This window comes from Carlito syrichta, unplaced genomic scaffold, assembly GCF_000164805.1.
Source record: "Carlito syrichta isolate Samal-C Ts95f unplaced genomic scaffold, Tarsius_syrichta-2.0.1 Scaffold288963, whole genome shotgun sequence".
NCBI lineage: Eukaryota > Metazoa > Chordata > Mammalia > Primates > Tarsiidae > Carlito > Carlito syrichta.
In genome coordinates, this window is record NW_007233059.1 from 358345 (window position 1) to 381026 (window position 22682).

General features: G+C 42.7%; 2 protein-coding genes across 2 annotated transcripts in view; both read right to left on the bottom strand.

Moving 5' to 3' along the window:
- The window catches only part of COLCA2 (colorectal cancer associated 2), a 10615-nt gene extending 10148 nt beyond the window's left edge, over positions 1-467 (bottom strand). Inside the window, exon 1 of the mRNA XM_008054031.2 lies at positions 229-467. Within this exon, the coding sequence (XP_008052222.1) occupies positions 229-235 (7 nt within the window). The 5' untranslated portion in view covers positions 236-467. The remainder of the gene's footprint in view (positions 1-228) is intronic.
- A 9496-nt stretch (positions 468-9963) lies between these two features.
- The window catches only part of CUNH11orf53 (chromosome unknown C11orf53 homolog), a 28424-nt gene continuing 15705 nt past the window's right edge, over positions 9964-22682 (bottom strand). The window contains exons 2-4 of the mRNA XM_008054032.2: positions 15353-15395; positions 12024-12322; positions 9964-10716 (exon numbers count right to left, since the gene is read on the bottom strand). Coding sequence (XP_008052223.1) covers positions 10315-10716; positions 12024-12322; positions 15353-15359 — 708 coding nt within the window. The 5' untranslated portion in view covers positions 15360-15395 and the 3' untranslated portion in view covers positions 9964-10314. The remainder of the gene's footprint in view (positions 10717-12023; positions 12323-15352; positions 15396-22682) is intronic.

Below are 22682 nucleotides of genomic sequence, written 5' to 3' on the forward strand. Positions count from 1 at the left end.
CTGGGGTCCGCGGCGACCCTCTCGACCCCTGGGCCGCTGCCCTCGGGGGCAGGCGCCGCGTGGGAGCGGCCACAGCGTGGCCCGCGCCCTCTCCAGATCCCCGTCTCTTACTCGCTTGCTCTGACTTTGTACCTCTCTGTTTTGTGCAGGAAAAGCTGGGGGAGATACACCCGGATCGCTGCGCCCCTGGCCCGCGTGACCCGACCCCAGAAGGAGCAGCCGAGTTACCCGACATGATGGTCAGCAGGAGCTGGGTCGGTGGCTGGATGCTGCAGCTGCAGGGACTCAGCGCCTGGTAGCACTCCTGTGCTGGGAGAGAAGCAGAGATGCCACATTTTTAAAGTTTCACAAAGCATCCGGCTGCATCCAGGTCCCTGGAGCAGGAGACAAACAGAATTAATGTTTTATACCTTCGGGTATAGGTTTGAGTTTTTTCCCCCTCATGCCAAGTATTTAAAACCTCTAGAAACCCATGATTTGACAATCAATGATTGCGCGATACTTTCAATTTGAATATTCAAAGGCTTAACAAAATGGACTATCTTCTGCAGAAATCCTGCACACAGGCACCCCACAGACAGTCCAGAGAAACAGGGAGTGAGACCCCTTTGGGGCCTGGCCCTTGCTTTTACGGTATTTTGAGCATTTTTGTCCTCCTTCCAACAGACAGAGCTTGTGTCCTCAAAGATGCTCTGTATTTCAGCTTCAAGGGCAGCTCGGAAGCCATGAGTGACTTGGGCTGCCCCCAGTGACCACCTGAGCCAGGCTGACTGGCCAGACTGATGCTCACACCTCCGATCTCCGTTTTAAGGGGAAATCTCAGGTTCTGGGGAGTGAACATGGCAGTCAACGGGTGTGGCACAGCAAGAAGTCACTCCGGGCCCAGGAGCAGACCCGAGGCCCAGCAGAGGCCTTAGCTCTGTGCCTGGTCTCCTCTGTCCCTGCCTGGCTCCGTGAGGGTTCCCCTCTGCCCTCATCCTGTTCTCTTCCTGGGCCCCACACACTGGGGTTTTAGCACAGAATGTCTGTGTGCCCATTAAGACCTTTTGCTCCGCCTGGTGGAGCTGGGGATACCCTGAGCCTCGCCCTCTGGAGATTCTCTGAGGCCAGTGTTTCATCACTGCAGTGTGACGTTTCTCCCTCTAGAGCCACCCCTGCCTTTTTTTTTGTAGGAGCACATAGTAGAAAACGGTGACAGACTTGGGGTCGAGGTAGGAGGGATTTGATGTCAGGCTGCCCCCTTGTTCCAGGCCTGACCCCTCCAAATGACTTGGAACCATGCTGGGTCATCTTCCAAGCACTTGCTGTGCCTTTTCTGTGTGATTTGGAAGGTGGAGGAGACAGGAATGACCCAGAGGGAGTGAGTGCCCTGTTGAATCCTCCCACAGTCCCCAAGGGAAGGAGGCAGCACGAGAAGACAGAGAGACTGGGTGGGATTCCCTTTCCTAGGGAAGGTATTTCCAGGATGCCAGACCAGGTGATGGCTATAGGCCACTACTCTTTGCTCCCTGAGTTCTCTGAAATGCAGAAAGTGCAATTTAGCCCCAAAGGCCTACAGAAAAAAATCTGAATGCCCTCGAATGTGTAGGATGCAGGGTGGACATGCAGAGCTCGGAAAGGGCATCTCTGAGAATGACGGGGCTGATGGGTAGGAGTTGCTTGGCAGCTGAAGCCATGTCTCTGGGGACACCTGAGGTGGCACCTGGCAGTGGAGAGCAGGATGGAGTGTACTTGTTCCCAGCCCAGCTGGAATCTGTCAGCTTCTGGAGCCTCTTTCTCCAAAAGCCCCCAAGCCTGGTCCTGGGTTTTCCTGATGGAAGTCAGGTCTGAGGACCCGGTCTGAGGAAGGGAAGGTCAATGGGAATGGAGAAAGTTCCTGACCTCCTACCTGGTGTCTGCTTCCCGATTGTGGCTGGGCACTGCTCGTTCTACAGGAAGAGTAAACAAAGCAGTTTGCAATCAAGGATGCCCTCTTGTCCTTATAGGATCTTCCATTGTTTCATTTCTCTTTTGCCCTTCTCCTTTTTTTCTTACTCTTATTTTTTAGTTTGCTTTTTAAAACCTTTTTTTTTTGCCCCCCCCCACCATTTCATTTTCTTTCTCTGTTCCTGTCACTTGTTTTGTTCCTTTCTTGTCTGCATTGCTGTTTTTCTCCCTGGCTCTCTGCCTGTCTCTGTATTCCCCTGTTCTGGGGTGCTGTCTCATTCTTTCAGCCTTCATCTCCTTCCTAGCCTCTCCTTTTACGTAGGGATGGCAGAAGGCCACTGAGTTCCCTTGGCAATACCATGGAGGTTGGTGCTGGTGATTGGCTGCCCTGGGGAGGAGGCAGATAAAGCTGGCGACGGGAACTACCCCTCTGAGGTCATGGTCTGCAGGGACAGCAGAGCTCTCTTTGGCTCTTCCTCCAGCAGCCTCTGCCTGAATCATGGCAGCAGTCCTGGGGTCTTCTGTGATGGTCCCTGTTGCTGGGATGGACATCCCAGTGCTGTTACTGGCTGACAACTTCAGACAACTAGAATTCCCCAGGCCTGTGTCCTGTTTTGAAAAAGAAGTTTCCTTCTGGTTTTTATCCCGGCATTAAGGAGGCTTGTTTCCTGTTGTTTCTATAATTCCAAAGCACAAACACAGGTAAAGGACCCAACTCCATGCTCATAGAGGCAAAGGAGAATCTTTTTTTTTTTTTTGAGTTGGAGTCTCACTCTGTCGCCCAGACTGGAGTGCAACGGCTGCTCCCGGCCACTGTAGCCTTGACCTGCTGGGCTCCGGCGATCCTTCCGCCTCAGCCTTCCAAGTAGGTGGAACTACAGGCGTGTGCTACCACGCCCAGCTAATTTTTGATTTATTGTAGAGATGAGGTCTCACCAAGTTGCCCAGGTGGGTCTCGAACCCGCAGGCTCAGGCAATCCACTCACCTCAGCCTCCCAAAGGCGCAGGATTACTGGTTGAGCCACTGAGCCCGGCAAGGGAGAATCTTTCTAAATAGATGCTGTGAATCTTCCTTATAGAGCTTCCAGTATGACTAGACCTGGAACACTCATATGGGTGTCTCTCAAAGAAGACTCTCTAAAGTGGTATTGATTATTTATTGGATATCAGGTGTTTTATTGTTCAGCATTCCCATTTCATAGATGAGGAAACAGGCTTGAAGGGATAAGTGGCTTGCCAAGATTATCAAGCACATACATGGCAGAATTCGAATTTCAACTTTGTTAGGTTCGTCTCCAAAGCCCTTGCTCTTATTCATCGATGTTGTCTTCCTGATCTTTTATAACAGAAGCTTTCAAACTTTCTGGACTTTGACCCACAATAAGAAATTCATTTTATAGGTTCACGTGTCTCTGTAACAGTATCTGCATTAATAAAACAAACTTTTCTTTTTTTTTTTTTTTGAGTTGGAGTCTCACTCCATCGCCCAGATTGGAGTGCAGTGGCATGCTCCTGGCCACTGCAGCCTCGACCTGCTGGGCTCCGGTGATCCTTCCACTTCAGCCTTCCAATTAGCTGGAACTACAGGTGTGCACCACCACGCCTGGCTAATTTTTTATTTATTGTAGAGATGAGGTCTCACCAAGTTGCCCGGGCGGGTCTTGAACCTGTGGGCTCAGGCAATTCACTCACCTTGGCCTCCCAAAGCGCTGGGATTACAGACTGAGCCACCGAGCCCGGCCCTAAAACAAACTTTTCATGCAGCAATGTGCATCTCTGTATGTGAGGCACTCTGATACTTCCTATTTTTATCCCATCTTTCCCATTTCATTCTATGTATAGAAAATAGATGTTGGTAGGGAATTACTAGTTAATGACCCACTAATGAGTTGTGAGTGGCATTGGAAAAATGCCACCAGTAGCATGATGCACATACGTTTCAATGTTGTACATGTGGAAGTATCTTGGTGTGGGCTGTTTTGCCATCAGCATGTGCGAGGAGGCTCAGACTGCAGCATGCTGACTTGAGGGTATTTGGGAAACACTGAGAACACTAGAAACCTGAGAAAGAGACTGACTAGAGTTGAGGATAAGCTGTTTATTTGGTTGATGATGCTTTGCATTCTCAGACCGAGCACTCGTCCCTCCTGCCAGGGGCATTGCCACCTCTGGACTGTCTGCCCTGATGTCCCGATCATCTCTTTGGATTTTAATAAAAGACTGCAAAAATGTTGTGGGATTTCAACAGGTTTTAACAGCCTCATTTGCTTGAAACTGTACATAGGATCCTGATATTTGGGTGTTGGAAGGGAATCTTTGAACGACTGAGAGGGATTTAGGGTCTTTTCCCAACACCTCTGCAGGTGTCTGCCTTGCTTGGCTGAGATTCTGGCCTATAGTAGAATCTGTGTAGAGGAAATGGGAGATTACTATTTGTAAGACAATGTGTTCCATTGTTGGACTACTTTAAATATAATGGTTGGTGATTGAACCATAATCCAATTAGAGCTTTTTTTTTTTTTTTAAGACAGGGTCTCTGTTGCCTAGGCTGGAGTGCAGTGGCATGATCATAGCTCACCACAACCTCAACTTCCTGGGCTTAGGCACTTCTTCCATCTCAGTCTCCCAAGTAGCTGGGACTACAGGCACATGACACCACACCTGAATAATTTTTTTATTTTTGTAGAGACAAAGGCTCGCTATGTTGCCCAGGTGTGGGCCTGGGTTTTAAGAGTCTCAAACTCCTGGCCTTGAGTGATCCCCCAACCTCGGCCTCCCAAAGTGCTGGGAATTATAGGCATTAACCACCACACCTGGCTAACCAATTAGGTACTAATTGAGCATCAACTATGTAGTAGGCATGGCACTGAGCACCAGGAACACAAAGATAAATATGCCCTGGTTTCTACCAACAACTGCTCTGTTCTTCCAGTTCCATACTGCTGCTTTTTAATTATGGATTTGTTTAGTTCATTCATTGGTTCATTCATTCATCCAACGTTTAGATGCTGAGTATCTGCGCTGACCAAATCAGGTTCTAATCCTGAAGAAATGACCATGGCCACCCCACCCCCACCCCAGCTCTCTGGTTAGCCTTACCACTGAGCTCAGAAACCCTTCAGTTTGTCATTGTTCTTAAATTCACTCAGTACCCAAAATGATGATAATAGGTTTCTATTTAAAGCTTTGAACTGAATCGTTTAACTGAAAAGTTTTACATGCAAAAGACACTGCAGAGCATTGTATTTCTTCCCATAAGTAGGAGATTTTATTAAATGTAGACACATGCATATTACAAGACTTTCAGTATAAGGAAAAAGGGTCATTTATTCCCTCCAAATTTGACTACAGTTCTAAATTCTTTTTATGAATGCAAAGTTCTTTTGTCACCTTAACTTTGGGACATTGTTACCAAACCTTGTAGGAAATATCGAGTTCCAAAAACTTGAATACATGGAGGAAACAATTGCTTTTTGGATCATAGAGTGAACAATTGGTCCATATGAAAATGACTGGGAAGACTATTAGACGAAGGTTATTTAATGATTTGTGCTAAGTCGGTCTTTCCTCATAAGACATATTCAAAGTTTTAAGACACCCTTAAGAGGTTTCCATGGGGGAGCAAGCATTTAATAATTCATCATTTAAATAAGAGAAATGCCATCATACACTGCTTGCAAAGTGCATCTTTTGTTATTTAAAATATGTTGTATTATGCTATATAACATACAAAAACATATAAAGAATACTGGGATGAAAACCTATGAAAATACCACCAAGGTTAAAGTTGAGTGATGTTTCATTTATGACTAACGTATCAAGCATTAAAACTTTTGAATTATTCCATTCAAATTACTTGGTGAGGGAAAGTTTAGCAGGGGCATCTATCAGTTTTCCTAATGCAAAAGAGTTAGTTCCCAGATATTATTTATTTGATCCACATTTTTTTTCCCTCTTGGAACTTGTAACATTTTTTTACTGCTCTCCTTTATTTTCTTGTAATGCACTAACAATGACATTGCATACTGCAAACCCACACATCTTACTTATCAGAGGTTACAATTAGAGGATATTTCTGTATCAAAGATCAAATATAACATGATGTCATCATTTGGCAATAACTATAGAAGATTTTATTATTGATTTTGCTTGATCATTGATGATTCTAGCTCCTGATTTATTTATCATACTTGTTTTAAATTACACCAGAGATAATATCAAACATTGAATAACTTTTATTTATAAGACTTCTTGGCAATATATTGTACTACATGTAGATATTAAATGAGTATATCAATATTTTTTCTGTGCTGCTTCAAAGTTTTTTTTACTTCTTAAAGACATTTAAAAATACTAAATCATTTGTCCTAAATATATTACCACTAAAGTCCAATATCCACCTACTGTCTGAATTAGCAGAGAGGATGACTAATGTTAAGTACTAAACATGGTGAGAATTTTCTTATACACTGGTTTCAGAGAGTTGTCACCAGTAGAATCAGGGACTCAATAGTTATTCTTTATTGTATAATTTTAGTTCAATCTAACAATGATTTGCTGAGCACCTATGATATGCTGGTCTTTGAGCCAGGTTCAGGGGCACAGAGGTGAGCCATTCAAGTCTCCCCTTTGAGTTGCCTTACTTTTTATCTCAAGTGTATGATTTTACATTTAATCTCTCCAGAGTCAATGGTGTGTAAGATGAACAGAGTAACATTCTTTTTCTAATAGAGAGGATATTGTAGCAGAACCCAATGATAGGAACTAAAGAGAATAATTTTGGTGTGTGGTTGGTAGAATCACTATAATGTAATGTGACTTTAACCTTAGACATCAATTGTTATTTTGGTACTTTAAGTATAACTGATGTTTTATTTCTTGTTTTAAATTATTACTTAGATTTACATATTGAAAGATGGATCACAGAGATGCAGTACTTTAATATATGTGTGTGCATAGATATGCATATATGTATGTCAACGTATATTTTGCTACTGGGGTTAATAATTCTTTTATCTTTACTTCAGTCTTGTTTAACTACCACAATAGGACCATGGTATCATATTATTATTTGAGCTGTAGCAAATTGCAATGATCATTGGAAAGCATTTATTAAATAAGTGAGATAACGATGTGGTTTTCTTCTCTCATTCTTTGGGATTTGTATAACATTGTAAGAGAAACACAAACATTTTCAACCACACACTATGTCTGTTTGCAGTGATTCATGGGACAATTATTTATACTGCAGCTGTGGCATGGGCAGATTTTGCTTTCGGCTTCTTTTTGACATTATCATCTAGTCAGCTTCCTTCAGTGGCTTGAACTTGATTGACATCATCCTCTCTGCTTACTTTAAATCTTGACTAAACCCTGCGCAGGATGTGAAACAGCTGGAGTTCAGAACCTGAACTCTTTAATTTTTGAGAGCTTTCTCAGGAAAGCTGTGAGTCAGCACAAAGCAAGTTTAAGGAAGTCTCGGGAGAGAAGAATCACATTTTTTTTTTCATATTTTGGTATTGTGCATTTTTATGAAAAGGTGCAGTTACTCCCCACATGCAGTAGAAAATACAGAGAACCACTCATAAGTAGACCTTGAACAATTATCATAAGACTCTAAGAAAAGAATTGTCAGTAGTGGAAAATTGCTGGGGGTAGGGTGGGGCGGGATTGGCAGTAGTGAGATTCTGCTGGGGGAGAAGGAGAAACACCTCATCAACAAGGATACCTGCATAACGAATATTTGTATACTTAACCCTTAAAAAAAAAAGAAAAAAGAAAAAGAAAAAGAAAAAAATATGGAGAACTTGAAGGAAAAATAGAATGGAAGATAGAAGTTCCCTGTCAGAATTTTGCAGTCTGACTTTGCCTTTTAACAAAGTATTCCCAGAGCAATAAAACAAATTAAAATCTATGTAATATAGAAACACATTGTTACACTAAATAGAATTCTTAAAAATCATTTACCATTTGCAATGATTAGCATCACTCCTCCTTGCCCCCAAGCCCTTATATACTAGGTAACTGAAATGGATACTAGTTAAAGCATGGGTCTGTTTATGTCATCTTATGAATTAATGTGGTCAGCACTCTGAAAGGGACTGGTAGCTTTAAGAAGAACATACACATCTTTGCATTCACCTCTGTTCCAAGGTCTGGTTGCTAAGCTCTCTCTATCTGAGAGCCAATCAATGCATCTTCAGGTTGTTAGGACAAGAATGAACCTGATACACGAGTAGGTAACAGCCAGATAAGAGATATGAGCATGCCTACTAGTCAGAGTTATGATAAGATGAAAGTTAAGAGTTCTGTGACACATATTTATGTTTTATACACCCTTATTGTGCTGGTGATACTTAGTAATAAATGGTAAAAAGTAGATGACTGAGATCATTATGAATGCACACCGCCATTTTTGAAATGTGACTCTGAGACCCTTGTGAAGGCTTGTATATCTGCAGAGAGGGCCAGATCTCTTCTTTCTGATGCAGGGCCTGCTGTCCAGGTATGAGTAACTGCTGAATGACAGCCGGCTGTGCCAAAGATACTGGGAATCAGGATTGGGGTCCCAAGTCACACTGGATTTAAGAAAGAGCAGCTTCTCTCCCCCACAGTGAATACCACCACCCTACAGTACGGTCATCACCTTTTCACTACTCTGCAAACAGTCACAGAGAAAAGCTCAGGCTGCCAGAAGGAGCTGGTGGGAGGGAGAAATAGGATAGGGGACCCAGCAGTTGAGGGTTACACATGCTCTTGCTGGTAGGACTTATGCTGGGAGCCTGCTTGGCAAAGGAACCCACACCCATCAAACGTACACGCTTCTGGTGTTCTCTACCAGGAGGGACCCAAGGGAAAGGAAGGTTCACTACCCAAACCTGTCCGCTGGCATTCTGGAAATGAGGAGTGTGTTAGATGAGCCAGAAAATACCCTCAGAGACCTGGAGAAGGAGCATCACTTATTCACTTCTACGAGTGAATTTATTTCCTTATCTGAATTCTGGACTTCTGCCTAGCTGGGGTAGAGTATGGAACACTGTTACAGAGGGCATGATGAACACTACAGAGGAGCATTGGGAAGCCAGGAAGAAAAGGAGAGACTGGGCTCCCAGAAGGTGGAGGGAAAAGGCATAGGGTCAGGAGGGACCAAAGGGATTGGAAAGATGTGAGAAGGGAGTAAAGAAAGGAAGGTGTTAGGAAGATGGGAGAAGGGCATATATACCGCATGCTTCTATGCATGTATCTGCAAAGTGAAATGTGTGCCAGGCATTTGGGATGGGCTGGGGTTGCAAACAGGCGCAATGCTTGGTAGGTCCTTATGCTGGGAGCCTGCTTGGCAAAGGAACCCACACCCATCAAACGTACACACTTCTGGTGTCAGTATCTCCATTTCTACATGGCAAGAGCTGTGGATTTCTGAACAATATGATGGCAAACAAGGCCTTATTTCAAGTAGTAGATGCTGTGTGTATCATTCTGCGGGCTCACACCTGGCCACATGTCCAAAGCCCTCTTGCTTTTTTGTGCCGTGTGATCTGCTGTGTCTTGCTGGCAGTTTAGCCTTACGTTTTGTATTTCCTTTAAAATCTATGAATACTTATTTGATCACAGAATGCCCATTTTACTCATCCACTCTGACAACTGTAGGCTTATTCCATTAGGGAGACGATGTCTTGATAATTAGGGTTATCAATGATCAAAGAAAAAGTTTGACTTTTTTTGTGGATTGGACTAACTTGGGGACATCCTGGCTTCAGGGCAGAGACAAAACTGTTATTTACAAAGCTGTAGTCTCCTGACCTCATCCTATTTTATAGACAACAAAGAATTAATAGATGGTGCTGTACTTTTTTTACAAATCATGGTAATAAAGAAAGTTCACATAGCATGGAACTCTTTAGAGTCACATGGCATAAAATGAGCTTTGTTTTACGTGCCCACACCTTGTTTATATCTCATCCATTCTCTTTTGCTGAAAAACACACATAGTTCATAACTAAGAAAAACTGGACAGAAAAAATCAGTAGGTTTTACAAACTGCATAAACTTTTTAATGTAATTTAAGGAAAAAAATCATGCCAAAAACGATACTTCAAAGATAACAGAAGATTCAGAATGTAATGGGTCACAAAAATTCCAAAAAGACCACACTGTAAAGTTGTCTCGCTAGAATGCAGTCCGTGGTATATTGAATTAACATTGTGTTTTATTTCAGTGGGGTTATGGTAGGGAGGATTATGAATAAACGCCACCATCCATTACCAAAGAGTGGTTTGAGGGTTTATCCTGAAAATCCAGTTCTGAACAAGCCACACACCTCAAACAATCTGTGGAAGACGGAACTCAACTTAGTTAGAGAAAAGCACAGACGTCCTGTGGGTCCACCCCTCAGAAGGCTCTGCGGCACTCATATGAGCCCCAGGCAATGCTCCCATCTTCTTTGGTCCAAGGTGAAGGGTCATGAAGGGAAGCGGTGTCTGTCTCCTCATCAGGGGAGAGCGGCACCACCTTGGGCGGTAGGTCGTTGGACACGGTCATGAAAGGGGTGAAGGGGTAAGGAGGCGGGGCGGGGTACCCCGGAGCATGGTGCAGGTCCTCCAGGGCATGCAGCGAGTAGGACTGAGCTCCAGCGAGGGAGGACCCCCAGCTCGCGCCCCTGTGCTGGACGGTGCTCCCGGACTCGAGCTGGGAAAGGCAACTCGTGCTGGGTGGCAAAGTCTGCAGGGCTTCGGCGGGCACAGGGTCTGGCTGGCTGAGACCATCAGGCATCGTCTGCTCCCATGAGTCCCTCTGAGGAGAATGGAAAGGTCACTGGGGTTTTGCATTGGATAGCACTCTGATAGCTGGGTGGGTGCTACCAGGCTGTGGCTCCCGGAGCAGCCCTGGGCCATCTCTGCTGTCAGAAGTCTCATTATCAGGCAGCCCTTCCCTCTGGCATTGGACACCAGCAGTGAAAGTTTTAGTTCCTTCCCACTGTAGAATCAGATGTGCTATATCCTCGTATATTGAGATTCCTTTTCCCAGGAAGCAGCATTCAATGAGTGAAACGCAAGAATAATAAATGCACATCTGTGCAACATTTTACTGTTTACGGTGCACTATATCTTGCATTCTTTTTGAGCTTTACATTACTTGGGGTGCTAGAATACCCTCTACACCAGGGGGAAGGTTGGCGCCTGGTCTGCTCCTGGAAGAAGTAGGCCTCCGCCTTGTTGGTGAGCTTTTAAATGGGCTAGGAAGCCCACCCTGCCCCTCAGTGAGCAAAGAGAAAGGAGTCTCATAGGCTTGGGGCTGGAGAAATTTGGGTTCATTCATGGTTGTGACACTGACTACCTTCCTGATTCTGAGTCCCTCACTTTGTTCATGTATAAAACGGGGCTTTCATAAACAAAGACCGAGTTGTTGCAAGTATTAAATGAACAAGGGCACATCGAAGTCCCCGGCATAGAAGAGGTACTTAACGATAATTCTCATCCCCTCCCTTCTGATTAAAATCCCATCTTTAGAGACTGATTCCTTTGTGGTGGAGGGCATAAGAGTTTTCTTTAATGTGCGTAGTCTTCACGTCTTCACGAACTCACCTCTGTGGAAGGACTGAGGGAGAACCAGGTTCCACGGGGGTTGAAATCGTGTGGGGGAAGAGAAGTCAGGGAACTTGGAAAGAAGTTTATGAACTGCATCAACTTTTTAATGTAATTCAAGCTTTAATTTAAACCTGCCCTGGGAGATAATGGCGTCACTAAGCCAGAGATGGAAAACAGGGCGCTTTCTTTATGATCTGGAGGGATGCTGCTGACTTTCACCGGTGGGATGGGTGAACTTCTGGCAAAATCGGTAGGGTGTTCATGAGGTGGATCTAAACCCTGCCTCACAGTCCCACCCCACCCCCGTTCCAAGCCCTGGACAGGCGCTCTGGTTTCCAGGGGCCTTTGAGCAAGGCTCCCTGGAAGGGTCTCCTGGCAGGGCCGGCCTGTCCCGGCACCTCCAGGCAGGGGTCTCCCGGGGGGAGCCAGAGCCGGCTCCCACCTGCTTCCAAGCGCAGGGAACGGGCCAGATCTCCAGCCCGGACCCTCCCCGCTCCCGGGCGGCATACTCACGAAGACCAAAGGCGCGGGGTCGCCGGGGAAGGGCGGCGGCAGGAGCGGCGGCAGCGGGGCGGCGCCGAACAGGGACCCCGCGCTGGGGGCGAGCGCCTGGGCGCGGTGGTCCCCGTAGGGCTCCGCGAGGTAGGGCTCCAGGAGGGCCGCGGGGCTCGGGCCCGCGGGGGGCTCGCCGGGAAAGGGCTTCGCCACGCTGGAGGCGTAGACGTCGCTGGAGAACTGTTTGCTGCTGTGGAAGTCTGAGTCGGATAAGAAGGATCTTCTGACGCCGTAGTAACCCGACATGGCAGGTGAACCTGTGGCCAAAGGAGAACGCATGGGCCGAGCTTTCCTCCCGGGAGGGGCAGGGCACCTACCGGAGCCGAATCTCTGCCCGGGAAACCGAGTTACGAACGCAGGCCCGACCCCAACGCCCAAACGTCTTGAAAAGCGGGGCATGTTCCTGCATTCGCTCTTTTAACTGTTCCGGCAAAAATAACGACTGTGCTTAAAGCTCACCCTGCCAAGAATGGCCCTCCTTAATAAAACAGCAACAGATGCTGGCGAGGATGCCGACAAAAGGGAACGCGTCTACACAGCTGGTGGGAGTGCAAACTAGTTCAACCTCTACGGAAAACAGTGTGGCGATTTCTGAAAGAACGAGAAATTGACCTTCCATATGACCCAGCAATCCCCCTTCTGGGAATATACCCAGAGAAACTCAAATCATTCTACAAAAAAAAGATAACCTGCGCACGCATGTTTATTGCAGCACTATTCACAATAGCAAAAACATGGAACCAATCGTGGTGCCCGTCGAGACTGGACTGGATTTAAAAAAATGTGGTACATATACACGATGGAATATTACACAGCCATAAAGAAGGACAAACGTAAGGACTTCACAGCAACTTGGATGGATTTAGAGTCTATAATACTCAGTGATTTATCACAGAAACAAATTACCACATGTTCTCACTCATAGTGGACCCTGAACATTTACCATAACACCATAAGAAAGGGATTGGCAGTAGCAGGGTACCGCTGGGGTGGAGGTGAGGACACAACACCAACAAGGGCACCTGATCTCAAACCAGGCAAAGTGAGACCAAAAGGAGGCCCAAACTATTTCTGTACGATGTCCATTTGTATTCCCAATCCTGAATTGTGTCCCACATCTTTAAAATAAAAAATATTTTTAAAAAGTAAAAAGTAAGATAAAATAAAATTCACTCTGCCTCTAGGGGCGAGTTGGCTTTAGACTACAGTAACCGTTCAGTCATTCACTCTCATGGATTGTGTATCATCTTCCAGGTGCCCGACGCTGTGCTGGGAAGGGGTTGGGCTTAAAGAGACCAAGAATCTCTTGGCATTCGCATTTTTAACGAGGGAAGCATCTTTTCACAACTTCTGAGTGAAGGCCCCACACAGGGCCCTGAACAAAAGTCTGCTTCTGGGCTTCGCTGAGATGCAATATCTCCAGATAAGGTGACACATATGGCCCTGCCTCAGATCGGAGGCAGTTGGCACTCTGTTTTGTAAGTCTTTGCATGCTGACCTTCAGCACTGCGCCTCACTTCTAGCAGGCATGGAGACATGGCCTGATGAGATTGCTGCGCTGAAGCCAATTTTTGAGGCCCACAGTGTTGCCTGGCGTTGGTAAGTTTCGTGTTATTTGCTGCCCTCTGGTGGCCATCCCCAACCCTTGTCTCAGTTCACCACAAGAAAGTGCCTGGCACAGAATGTTTCCCTTAAGAGAAAGGGGAAATCCTGAAACTGACAAGAATCTCATTCAGGGTAAGGCCAGCGAAAAGGTTCCAGATCTCGTAGCTCAGTGGTAGCAGGAAAGACACGATATTTTAGAACATGTTCAGGGGCATAGACTCCAGGTCTGTCTAAATGATGGTTTAATTATTCCAGCTGCTGTGGGTTGTGGTCTAACTAGTTGAGAAGGGGTTGGACACCCTGAAGTCACTAAAGGGCTGAGCCTGGGAGAATATGCAAGCTTTTGTTCTCCTTTCCTTCCCCCAACTGCAGCGGACGCTTCCAAGCTTCTGACTCTGTGTGCTCAGAACTGGCTCACCCCACAGTGTGGCACTTATTACTATGCTCATTATTCTTGTCACCTGAGTCACAACTATCTTTCCAGGCAAGCTGCAAGCTCCCTGATGGCAGAGCTCATGCCTTGTACATTTTCCATAAACTCAGTTGTATAATATTTTGTTCAGCAGCGACATGTGCATTTGATCATTCAGAGGAAGAAATCAAAATTCTCTACCAAAACTTACAACATGTTTTCACTCACTCCACTCTTATCTTAAATTCTGTAACCCAAAGCTTCTAATCTGCTCATGTACTTGAAGGCTACGATTAGGGTTTTCATTATAAGCATATGTCCTTGGAGGGGAAAAAAATCTGTGCCACTGAATATTACTATCAATAAATAAGGCCCTGTTTTTGTGAATTTATATCCATGGGAAAGGCTAAGGCTGAGATGATGTAAACAAGATTTTCAGAATCTCATGTCTATATTTCCAGTTTCCAGACAAAACAATCAGGAAGAGAAAAACCTCTCTTAAGCATTTCTTTTTCTCCTTAAAAAGAGGAAGAACAATTTTATATGGAAAGAGAGGTTGCGGACTTTATTTTCTTTGTAGTGGAGAGCAGATTTCAGTGAAAGTAAATATGATTGGGAAATGCAACATGCAGGCATTTATATACTTGGGATCTTCTATTCTTCTTATTTGCTTCCCTCATCCAGCTCTGAAGGGAATAAAACTACTGAGAAGGACTGTGCCACTTCTGAGTGTGAGATCCAGGAGAGATTGTCATCCTTTGTGTGTGTTTGTGTGTATGAGTGTCCAATGCTACTATCAGAAGGCCCTGTTTTCATCCCCACAGGAGTATTTAATGAGACATATGTATTGAAATGAATTCAAGTGCTGAACTAAGAGCCTGGCAGATACAGAGCACCCAATAAATGGCCGTTGCGCTGTCTGCTCTTATGTTGCTTTCTCTTTCTGTTCTGAAGCAGGTTTTTCATCGATCAGAACATCGTGTCAGAACTTTGAACTTGTTAAAACTGTATCAAGGGCCTCATTGCTGTTGCCTTTGCCCAAAAAGCCTCAGCAGAGCAGGGGATCAAAAGGCTGCCTTCAAGACAGAATAAATTGGAACTTGAGAAACGACTGAATGAGGTCTGTCTTCACTGTTTGTGTGTTTTCAAAATAACTATTTAAAGGAGCAAAGTTCTGAAAGAGCTGTAAGGCAGTTATAAAAGAGTGGAAGCCCAGTGCTTAATTTAAACTCAAAAGGGATTTAATTGCTCCTTGAGCTGAAGTACTCACCTGGCATCTGCACAAATGGAGACTGGGAGGAACAGACACTGCCCTGGAAGGTAAACAGAATGCAAGTGTTTTTTTTCTTTAGCTGCAAGTTTGAATTTAGTTAAAAAAAAAAATAGGAACACATTTTACAAGCTTTCTTTTCTGATACTCAGAAATATTAGCTGGAGAGTTGGGCTGTGGAGGGGGAGTCAACTAAGAGCAAGAATTCAACTACCGAAGGACGTAGTTTTACAAGGCACAGAGAAAAAACAAACTTTTAGATTCCGGCAACCATGCCAAAAAGCACCACTGGCTAGATGAAAAGGAATGATTTATCCTTTGATTTTTTTTTTTTTTACGTTTCAGTTAATATTCCTTCATCAAATATATTAAGTGACTATACATATGCAAATATAGTAGTCCCCTCTTGTTTGTGGGGCATACATTCCAAGCCCCCCAGCAGATACCAGAAATCGTGGATAGGACTAAAACCGATTTTTTTTTTTTTTTGCTTCCTTATTGAGAACTTTCACCTTTCCATTTAAAGGAAACACTTCCTGGCTTCTCTTTGGCACAGCCAAATTGCCAGCATCACTTCTCTTGTACTTTGGGGCCATTAGGAAGTAAAATAAGGGTGATGTGAACATAAGTCCCGTGATACCATGACAATAGATCTGATCACCAAAGCGGTTACTGAGTGACCGATGGGTGGGTGGTACAGACAGCATACAGACAAAGGAAGGATCCACATCCTGGGCCGCATGGAGTGGGATGGAGTGAGATTTCATCATGATATTCAGAAACACGTGGCATTTAAACACAAACTGTTGATTTCTGGGATTTCCTATTTAATACATTTAGACCATAGTTAACCATGAGTAACTGAAGCCTCAGAAGGTGAAACCATGTGTAAAGGGGACCGCTGCATATGTGTATGAGTATACATGTATACTCTTGGCATTTGACTGCCGTGTCACGTGACCACTTTCCACTATCTGCCTCCACGTAAAATGGAAGCTCCATCAACTGTAGGATTCTGGACTGTGACTTGTCCTCAGTGTCCAAAACAGCATGTAGCTCATAATAGACCCAATAAAAATAGGTGCAATGAAGATACATTCTCTGAAGAACCCACAATCTAGAGAGCATGGGAGATGGGGGATATGGCAGGTTGAATTATGTCCCCCCAAAAGGTATACTGAAGTCTTAATCTCTGATGCCTTAATCCCTGGTATTTCTGAATGTAACCTTATTTGGAAATAGCATTTTTGAGGATGTGGCTACCTAAATGGAGATGAGGTCATACTGAATTGGAAATGACTGAATATGACTGATGTCCTTATAAGAAGAGGCGTGGGTCACAAAAGACACAGGCATAGAGGGTGAAGTTCGTGTAAAGACAAGGGCAGAAATCTGAGTGACACAACTTCAAGCCGAGGGACACCAACGATTGCCAGCAACCGCCAGAAGCGGGGAAGAGGTAAGGAAGAATTTTTCCTCCGAGGCTTCAAAGGGAGCATGACTCTGCTGACACCTTGACTTTAGATTTTTAGCCTTTAGAACTATGAGACAAAACAACTTTTGTTGCTTTAAGCGGTCTCTTTTGTGGTAACTTGTGACTGCAGTCCTAGGAAACGACGACAGGGGTGACTGATTACAAAACAAAATATTCACTATCATATGAGAAATGGTGTGGATAAGGGTGATGTGGACACCTAAGTTGGTATCATGGGTGGGGTGGGGAACGTACCCTGGAGGACCCCTAAAGAAAGGGTATCCAGGTGTGTAGAGCCTTAAAATATACAAATGCAAATTCTGACTCCAAGATGCCCTGGAGCTTAAGGAATTGTTTATTTCTGAAATCTTCCATTTACTATGTCCTGTTAAGAATGTAGCTGTTATGGAAGTTAAGCATCCTCAATATTCATTTTGTTGAATCTAAGTTCCTACCCCTGACCCACATAGAGATGAAAGAGATTTTCTAGAGTCTCATTCAACCATGCATCCAATGTGAAATTCTCTCCATGTTATTAACATCAGGTACGTCTAATTGTCTGTGACAGAGAACTTAGCACCCTCTGAGAAAGGCCATTTCTTCCTTGGGGACCTCTGACTATTTCAAAGTAGGCAAAAAAAAGAATTAGTTCCCTACTTGCAATCTCTTTGGTGCTTATAGAATAAGTTTAACCCCTCGTCTATAACCCTTCTTCAACGATTTGAAGATAAGCCATCATCTCCAAACTAGCTTGGGCTGCTATAACAAATACCATAGACTGAGTGGCTTAAACAACAAAAATCATTTCTCACAGTTCAGGAGACTACAAGTCTGAGATCATGGTTTACTTTTTGGTGAAGGACTTCTTTCTGGTTTGCAGAAGGCTAGTTTCTTTCTGTGTCTTCACATAGCAGAGAGAGAGAGAGAGGTCATCCCTCTGGTGTCTCTTCTTATAATTCCATCGTGAGGGATAAGATTACCGCATGACCTAATAACCTCCTGAAGGCTCCACTGCCAAGTACCATCACATCAGGGATTAGGAATTCAACATTTGAAGTTTTAGGAGAACACAAACATTAATTCCATAGCACCAAACTTGAATTCTATCTTCTCCAGGCAAAATATCCTTCAACCACTTAGAAGGAGTATAGTATTTAAGAGTGAAGGCTCTGGAACCAGAATGTCTATGATTGAATCCCAGCTCTGTCTCTTATTAGCTGTGGGATCTTGGGCACATGATTAAATGAGATCATATTTGTTGAACACTTAGAATAGTGCCTGCCAGAGTAAGCAGTATATATACCTCAGCTATTATTACTATTATGCATGTTAGACCCTTTAAATCTGTTGTATATTCCTCTAAACATGTTCTGATTTGTGCGTTTTCTTGTTTAATACATTAACACTTTTAGGTGGCAGAAGGGAACCTTTGAGCATGCAATGGTCAGAAGATTATCCTTTAACATTTGTATGGGAAGGAAAGGAACAGTGATTAAGCCATAGATGCACTTGTGTTTGGGCACGTTTCCCCATATTCTTATATTTCTGTCTTCCTTATGATTTTGCCTTCTACCTATTATGTAAATCATGTACTCTATTTCCATCCTTTATGGTTACCCTTAAGATTTTACCATGCATATATAATAAAGCTTACAACAATATTTTAAACCCCCAGCTGAGAGACAAGAATCTTAGAACGTTAACTCTTACAACCCCTCTCCTAATTTACTTGTACATGCTTTTTTCTTTTCTTTTAGCTTGTTTCTTTTGTTTTCCTCTCTGTGCCTGCTTCTTTAATTTTTTTTTTCTTTATTTTAAAGATGTGGAGTACAATTCAGGGTTAGGTATAAAAATGTCCATTATTCAGGTACCCTTGTTGATGAGGTGTACCCCTCCCTCCCTTGGCAGTTTCCCTCAACTGCCAATCCCACCCCTCTTCCCCTGACAGTTTCCCACTACTGCCGATCCCTTTCTTATAGTCTTATGATAATTGTTCAAGGTCTGCTTATAAGTGAGAACATATGGTACTCTGTTCTTTGTTTCTGTGATAGATCACTTGAGTATGTTAGACTCTAAATCCATTCAAGTTGCTGCGAAGTCCATATGTTTGTCCTTCTTTATGGTTGCATAATATTCCATTGTGTATATGTACTACATTTTTTTAGACATCATCTTTATTTTCATTTTATTCTAATACAGATTTACTTAGCTGTCCACTATTTTCTTTGCTTACTCTTTTTCAAGACTTTTTTTTTCTAGACTTATTTCCGTCTCGTAAGGTAATTTTTAAGAAAATTCCTTAAGTGTAAGTGTAGGCATGTTGGTAGTAAACTGCTTTGGTTTTTGTTTATTGGAAAATGTTTTTTTGCACTGTCTTTTGTCTTCCATGATTGGTGCTGAGAAGTCTGCTATGAAACTTACAGTTTCTCTTTGTGGTTATCTTTTTTTATGATTGTAATATATTTTAATATACTCTCTTTTTCTTTCAGGTTCTTCAAGTTCATTTTATATAGAGGCAGATTTTTAAAAATATATATCCTGCTTGATATAGGACATGCTTCATGTATCTGGGGATCCATGTCTTTCATAAACTCTGAAAAATTTCAACAATCATCTCTTCAAATATTGTCTTGTTTTTATTATTCTTATTCTCTCTTCCTGGGAATCTGGATATATGTTAGAACTTTTTCTTTTGTCCTTAATATCCTTTAACCTCTAATTTTCTCTCTGTTCTGTATTTTTGGTGTAGATTTGCATAGGTTTCTTTAGATTGGTATCTGATTCACTAATTCTTTCTTCAACTGTTGTTAATTTGTGGTTTAACTCACATATTGAGTTTTTATATCTGTTATTTTATATTTTTATTTTTATAAATTTCATTTGATTTTTAAAATCTGCTTGATAATTTTTTATGGTCCCATGTTGAGTGTATTTTGCATTAGGTAATTCTAATATCTGAAAGTCCTGAAAATTTAAATTTATTGTTTGTGCTGACTCATTCACAAAGTTTTTTTTTTTTTCTTCCTTATGAATTGGTGACTTCTCTGAAACTCATATCTTGTTGACCTTAATCTGTGAAAATTTGGGTCCCTCAACTGTGGCTGCTTTCCTCCAGAAGATTTATGTTTACATCTCTTGGGAACCAGTTGTCTTTTAGGTTTCCCAGATTAATCCTGAAGTCCCAGATTCAGCCATTCAACCTTGGCAATAGGCCAAGGACCAGCCTTCTCATGTAAAGTCAACTTGTACACCTATCCTCAGGGGACTTGTCTTTTGGGCATGATCATCTTTTCATCATTCAATGCCTTAACTTTTGCTTGAGCCTCTCCTTCATCTCCCAGGCAGCCCCTGCCCCTAATCCCAGCTTTGGATATTTCCCTTACTTACTGCTACCTCAACAACTTATTACAATTTGTTTTATGCAGGGTCCATTTTTGTTGTAGGAGAGCTCACCTCACCCCCAGACCATCTAGTCTGCCTAAGACAGAATTGAATTCCTAAGTATGGAACCTAGATGATGATACTTTCCTGGTGTTTACACAGCCAAAAGCTTTTATTTTTCCATGATTTCCAACAGTCTCCAGCGGAGATTTAAATTGTAATGGAAGTAATTAACAAGCACTTATTTGTAATAATTTCATAAACACATGATCAGGCATTGCTATGGCCACATGTGTTATATGTATCATCTCATTTGACTCTCACAGCCACCCCAGAAGATAAGCAATACTGTTCTCATTTTACTAATGAGGAAACTGAAGCATAGAGAGAATAACCAAAGTTCCCTTTAGGAGAGGGCAGGTTGTTGTAGTTGTGGTAGTGGGTAGAGTTAAACAAGGACCTTTCTGATATTAGAGCATTTTTCTTAACCACCACACCAGACTGCCTCTCAAGCATTTTAATAACTCAAAAATTAAAAATAGAAAAGCATCATAGATTTTTAAAAAATTAGCATAAAGGAGACTTAGGGACATTCAGAAAGATCAAATTATTATATAAAACCTCACAAGCAGGATAGAGTAGAAATGGATATGTCCCTGGAGATACATACACACACACACACACACACACACACATACACACATCCTTAATCCTTCAAGTGATATTCTATTTTCGGGGGGTCAACTTTATTGAGATATAATTTCCATATCATAAGATTCACAAATTTTAAGAGTACAATTTGATGAATATTGACAAATTTTGACAAACCATCACAATCAAAATCCAAAACATGTCCATCAAATTAATTAGTTTGTAGCTATAATTAGCACCACCTCCTTGGGTGGTCTGATACATAGTTTGGTGGGTAAGTGTAAAAATCGATGATTATGCTCCTCTTCAGTTCAGCTCGCAGAACACAGAATTCTAAAGGGCCAATGTGAGACTGGGGAAGTATGTCCCTGTGCAAATTTCAGAGCTGCCATTTGCTTCCTCATCCCACTCCCAGAGTCTGTAGGTTGGGGGAGAACAGCCTAAACCAGGAGTTCTCAGCATGCATGCTGGTCATTGCCCACGTGCAGGGAAAACTCACATTTTTTTCTTCTTTGTTCAATACATTGTATTCATATAGTTTTCTCTCATCCTACAAATCCTCTAGAAACCATGTTAAAATTAATATCGAAGAGCCCATAGCTTTTGACCAAGCGAGATGGTATATAATTTTTATTTTGCATACTGCAAACAACAGGATCTTGCAATGCCAAGTAGCCAAATTTAGAGGTTTATATTTGAATGAAATTTGCCAGTCTGCAACTTCCTGCAGGGAACACAGCAGCCTCCCAGCTGCCCCCAAAGCCCCTCCATGAAAATGAGCTAATTTGAACTAATAGGTCACCAGGGTAGCAAAGTGATAAGATAAGGAGTTTCCCTTGAGTACATTTATAGTCATTTTATGACTCTATATCGATATTTTTAGGTGCCAACTAGTTGAAAGACTATATTGAAATGTGCCGAGGAAGAGATCTCTGACTAGCATGACGCATTTCACACTGCTATATAATTTTATTTCTTCATTCAAATTATATAGTTTTGAAAATGTCTCTTTAAACATAAAGATATTGCTTCTAATGCTTAAACAATTATTTTCATAGCCACTTGGGAATAGTTGGTATCTCTCTTCAAGAAATTCACTGTACTTTATATATTTAATTTTTCACTGTCATTTCTGTGATTGGGAGAACGGTGGAGCTGATGATATTATATTGAACATTCAAATACCACATTTTAATATCTGAATTCAGATCCACCATCGGCCATATAATTTTCTTCTAACTTTGGAATGGATGTAAAGTTAATGCCAAATCTTAACACAGTCTTAAATAGGGACTTGCATTAGGTTGGTATACCTTCTGCTCCCAGGAAAAAAATGAGAATAGAGAATTAGATGCCCTAGTTCATATGGAAAGTATATAGTCGAACCAGGGGCAGTTTTATTGGTGTGAAATCTTGTGCTCAACTATCTCAAACATGTCCTCATAAATCTTGCTATTTTTTCAAAGTTTGAAACAGGTTTTTATTTATGGGACACTTATCTGAGTCACGTATTTAATCATAACTAAGAAAAATACTCCATAATGAATAGAAACGTTGGTTGTAAGCACCTACTATGTGCTGATACTTTATATAATGTTAGTATGAAGTGTCATCTCTGCATTACACTGAGGAAACTGAGTATCACAGAAATTAAGTAACAAGCCCAAGATCACTCACCTAGTACACTACAAATCTAGGATGCAAACCCAAGAGTGCCCAAATTTATGCTCCCTTGACCTCTCTAAGACATGACAAGCACGTTTTCTGCACTAGTCCCCCAATCAAACCAGAGATTTATTGAGCACCTCTGATGTGCAGTGCACA